The sequence below is a fragment of the Aedes aegypti genome, chromosome 2 (assembly GCF_002204515.2).
Source record: "Aedes aegypti strain LVP_AGWG chromosome 2, AaegL5.0 Primary Assembly, whole genome shotgun sequence".
Classification (NCBI taxonomy): Eukaryota; Metazoa; Arthropoda; class Insecta; order Diptera; family Culicidae; genus Aedes; species Aedes aegypti.
Window position 1 is genome coordinate 358002000 of NC_035108.1, and position 5232 is coordinate 358007231.

Here is a 5232-nt window from a genome sequence, read left to right on the forward strand (position 1 = left end):
GAGATAATAGCTGATATGAGACAAAACACAAACAGATAAAATCAACCCAAATTTTCACAAACTACAAAATTTGCGAAAATCATGATCATCACTTCGGTAAATCAAGAATTTTCTAGGCCCCTCCTAGGCCCCTTCCAGGAACAAATCCTAGCTACGCCAATGCGTTGGTCTAAGCAGGTTCCTTAGAACAATACTTGCAGCGATAATATCAGGATGATCTTCCATTGCCATTCTATTGCCATAATATCTTTTGCTATCAGATCGACATTTTAAAAAATATATTAGGGAAGGAAGTGGGTAGCAGCATCCAAAAGGATACTTAACTGCATCCTAATTTTGTGCATATTATATCTATCCTTTTCATAATAAATACACCCTTCTTTTCAAAAAAGTTTGTTCTTTAGAACATTTCAATGTGGCTATGTGAATCTCACGACAAATCTAAACGAAACACAGTATGTAGAAATTGTTTGCTGAAAAGCTAGCTCCTTTTTTATCTCCTAATATTTGAAAAATATATTGTTAAGTCAAAATCGTTCAATACTCATAAGGAATCGTACAGTTATCTCCCCACCTTCTAATCAGAGTTAGTCTCAAAATTTCATGCATTCGGGGTAATGGCGTTCGGGGTAGTGACCCATTCGGGGTAGTGGCGTTCGGGGTAGTGTCATAGAGTTACGATTTGATTGTCAGTTCTTCGCATGTGCTCAGGTATGGATTCTGTGACTATTTCTAGCTCAATGTTTTGTTAAACTCTGTCTCGTAAAAATTGGCTGTTAAGTCTGTCTCTATATCTGCCAAATATTTGCTTTATCTTTCGCATGTGTAAAACATGCTTAGAAAATTGGAAGAAACCCTTCCGTAGCATCAGTGTGATTGAGTTTAGCCTTAACCTCTTTGTCGACAACTTTTGTTCAAGCTTGACAAAGATTAGATTTTGCCTATTAACTAGTGAAGAAAATTTTTGAAGAGATTTCTTGTATACGATTCTTAAAAATTTGATTATTTTTTTTACAATTTGCAAAAAATTTAAAAATTTAGAGCAAAAGGACCAGATATAAGAAGGGGTTTCAAAATGAAGCGGTGAAATAAATGAATGATTGAGCCTAGGAAGAACCTTGCAAAAGATTTCCCAGAAGTCTTCCATATATTTTATCATAAAACATTGGTCTACGCCAAAGCAATCTCGAAAAGCCTGCACTGACAATATCAAGAGAGAAATTTCTAGGATATTGAAAAGTTTGTGCGGAAAATATGCCTTCAGAAACAATAACATTATTATTATTTATTTAGGTGGTGTTACATCAATTAATTTGATAAAACCTCGTTAACGATGTTACGCCAATTTACTCGGTCCATGGCTATGTCGCTCCAACTTCGATTTTGGCCCACGTTCTCCAGATCTTGTTGCACCTGATCAAGCCACCTCGCTCGCTGTGCTCCCCGCCTTCTTGTGTCAACCGGATTCGACGCGAACACCATCTTTTCAGGATTGTTGTCCGGTAGTCTTGCAACATGCCCTGCCCAGCGCACCCTTCCGGCTTTCGCAACCTTCTGGATACTGGGTTCGCCGTAGAGCCTAGGGAGCTCGTGGTTCATTCTCCGCCGCCACACACCGTTCTCCTGCACTCCGCCAAAGATCGTCCTAAGCACCTTTCGTTCGAACACTTCAAGTGCTTGCAGGTCGTCTTCCAGCATGGTCCATGCTTCATGTCCATAGAGGACCACCGGTCTTATAAGCGATTTGTACATGGTACATTTGGTGCGGGGGTGAATCTTTCTCGACCGCAGCTTCTTCTGGAGCCCATAGTAGGCGCGACTTCTACTGATGATGCGTCTCCGTATTTCACGACTAACGTTGTTATCAGCCGTTAACAAGGATCCGAGGTAGACGAACTCATCAACCACCTCAAAAGTATCCCCGTCTATGGTAACACTGCTTCCCAGGCGGGCTCTGTCGCGCTCGGTTCCGCCTATCAGCATGTACTTTGTTTTTGACGCTTTCATCACCAGGCTGACTTTTGTCACTTCACGTTTCAGGTGGGTGTACAGGTCTGCCACCGTTCCAAATATTCTGCCGACAATATCCATATCATCCGCGAAGCAAACAAATTGGCTGGATCTTGTGAAAATTGTTCCTCGGTTATTGAACCCGGCTCTCCGCATGACACCTTCTAGCGCGGTGTTGAACAGCAGGCACGAAAGTCCATCACCCTGTCGAAGTCCCCGGCGGGTTTTGAACGAACTGGAATGTTCGCCCGAAATTTTCACGCTATTCTGCACACCGTCCATCGTTGCTCTTATTAGTCCTGTGAGCTTCCCGGGAAATCTGTACTCGTTCATGATTTTCCATAGCTCTTCGCGGTCAATGCTATCATAAGCCGATTTGAAATCGATGAACAGGTGATGCGTAAGGACTTGGTATTCACGACATTTCTGGAGGATTTGCCGTAAGTGAAAATTTGGTCCGTTGTCGAGCGGCCGTTCATGAAACCAGCTTGATAACTTCCCACAAACTCATTTGTTATTAGTGATAGACGACGGGAAATAATCTGGGATAGCACTTTGTAGGCGGCATTCAGGATAATTAACAAAGATTGACTGGACTTTGATGATGATAATTGGATTTCGGCTTTCAGTCACGAATTAAGCGTTGATTAACACCCAAAAGGCCAAGGTAATTTCGGTACCAAATTTTCAAATTGAAAAATTCATAACTCAGGTGAATTTCAACCGATCTTTATGAAAATTGGAGACAAGGTCCAGTTTTTATTCTAGTTTTGATCAAATGGATGGTATGGACCGAAATACGGATGGTTCCGGATTTATTCCAGATTCCCTTGGGGTACCTAGCTTAAGCCATTTGGGGTATTTCAATCAAAACTATTTTTTTCTCTATGGAATCACATGGAACCATTATTAAAAATCGAAGCGTTATCAATGGTGATTCTAACAGAGAATATTCTGAATTTCTAGAGAACCTCCGGATGTTCCGAGGACCTCTGGAGCGCCCCGGGGGAACCAGAAATATGGACACTTGCATTTTTACCTAGAAACATGCCTTGCGACAGCTCATTTTTCATGATTTCTCATAACGAGATGTCTCATTACTGCGAAAAGGGTCTTGGACCAGTTTGGCCACTTCCGGAACCTCCGGGGTTCCCCAGCGGAACCCGTCATAGAGGACATTGTCAATTTTATTCCAAACCACATCGTGTGACAGATCATTCTTTATGATTTCTCAAAACCAAATGCCCTGTTACTGTAAAATGGTCATTGGCCACTTTGACCGCTTCTGGAACCCCTGGGGTACCCCGACGGAACCTGTAGTAGGGGACAATCTCGGTTTTGCTCAAAAGTACATCATGCGACTGCTCATTTTTCATGATTTCTCTTGCATAGGCTATCAATCGGCATAAAAACAGTCATTGGCCACTTTGGCCTCATCTGGAGCCCCTGGGGTACCCCGGCGGAACCTGTAGTAGGGGACAATCCCGGTTTTGCTCTAAAACGCAGTTTTCCAGCAATATCTGTATAATTTCTGTTACCTTTTATTACCAGGATTTCCTTTGTAAAAAAAGTCGTTTCTGCTTGTAGACATAACGTGAGATATCCCTTTTATTATTGTTTGAATGCAATTTTTAAATTATTGTAAGATTTGAGAACTTCTATATTGTTCTCTACAATCGTTGGACCAAACAAACAACTGTTTTGCATCGATACAGAAAACGAGATTTTTTTGATAATTTCAAATTGTATATATTTTCTCTTTCTTGTCACTTACAATTACAAACAATTAGAACAAAATTTCATGGTCTGTTCTTCGTGCTCATGAAGAACACACACATATTTTGTGCATACACAGCAGTATACGCTGGTTTTTCGATCTTTTGAGCGATGGCAAAGCTGACATCGCTTTTTTCCAGAGGTTTTGGAGATCTTTGATGGAGTTCCATTTTTGCAGTCTGCACATTTGTAAACCTGCTTTAGTTTTGTATGGACGTTGCAAGTCGTAATTCTACATTTTGAGCAGCTTGCCATCTCTCCCTGTTGTCCGCACACCCCACATTTTGCGGTTGGTTTCGAACATTCCCCATATAAACCTTCGTAATTTTCAGTAAAAGTTATTATGTTCTTTCTCGGCTCTTTGTCATGGCCAATGGTGTCCGTCCGCTTCCTGACGTGCTCAATGGCTAAATCCTTAGCCAGCCACTCCAAAAATTTCCGTTTTCGGGATGGGCAACCCTTTTGCCAGCTTGGATTCGCTGATGTGAATAGTATATATGCATTATGCACACATAAATCGACACAATTTTCCATCAGCCTCAAGGTCCACCTCCTCGTCTTTCGCTGACAGGTATACTCTCCAGTATGCCGGTCAGTTAGGTCCATTCCAGCCTTGTATTGGTTGTATAATAACACCACCCGAGGTTTCTTCATGTCCTTCAGAATCTTATCCTAAAAGTTGGAATATATGCAAATGATGTACTAGACAGTCAACCTTCAAGTAATCGTCGAACAACCTTCGCTTTCATCGGCGTTTTAGTTACCGATCGTTTCGAATCACTTTTTGGAGTCCTTTTGGATCGAGATGTGCTGGCTTCAGAAGAACTGTGCTCATTCATTCCGTTGTTCTCAATTTTATCAGTCTCCTTCTCCATTGCATCAGGATCTGATGATAACAATAGGATGTTTTTTCCTACTATTGGAATCCATGATGTTAGCATGATGTTTTCGTGATACGCCTGGAGACATGAACCAACTTCACGCTGAACATCTAGTTTTTTCTTTTTGTAAACAAGAAACTCATCCGGTATTTCCCGCTTGTTGGCACGCAGTGTGCCGACGCTGGTGAAACCAATGCTCAAAAGATCTTCACAAAGCGGAACACTGGTGAAAAAGTTATCGAAGAACACACGTCTTCCCGTTTCCTTGAACTTTTCAACCATGTCCAGAACAACACGCCGACCTTGATTTTTTTCGCTTTTGCCTCCAACTTTTCCTAAGGGAGAAAATTTCATTCAATTGTTGAGTCTTTCATAAATGTATAATTATGGGTCAATTTAATTTGAATGTTATATAGAATTGAGTGACTAATAAGTGTTACCTTACTGAACATATATTGAGTGGATTTGTTGGAGTGAAATCTAAGAAAAAGTAACTTGATATTTCAATGAAATTTGAATGTAAAAAAAAGTAAACCAACGATAATGATTTCGGCTCCGTTATGCC

General features: G+C 41.0%; 1 protein-coding gene across 1 annotated transcript; it reads right to left on the bottom strand.

The window, feature by feature from the left end:
• Nucleotides 1-4201: 4201 nt before the first annotated feature.
• Nucleotides 4202-4949, bottom strand: LOC110675212. Its single transcript, XM_021839627.1, has 4 exons — nucleotides 4760-4949; nucleotides 4524-4672; nucleotides 4364-4458; nucleotides 4202-4265 (listed from the first exon to the last, which is right to left on the bottom strand). Exons 1-4 carry the CDS (start codon nucleotides 4947-4949, stop codon nucleotides 4202-4204), a joined length of 498 nt encoding a protein of 165 aa, XP_021695319.1.
• Between the last annotated feature and the right edge of the window lie 283 nt (nucleotides 4950-5232).

Bases quoted from the DNA above. Each gene is read 5' to 3' on its own strand.
- LOC110675212 (XM_021839627.1), bottom strand. From the start codon at position 4,949: ATGGTTGAAAAGTTCAAGGAAACGGGAAGACGTGTGTTCTTCGATAAC. The intron at 4,459-4,523 runs GTTGTTCGACGA...TCCAACTTTTAG, and splicing joins AAACGCCGATGAAAGCGAAG to GATAAGATTCTGAAGGACAT. The intron at 4,266-4,363 runs GTATACCTGTCA...TATTCACATCAG, and splicing joins ACTGACCGGCATACTGGAGA to CGAATCCAAGCTGGCAAAAG.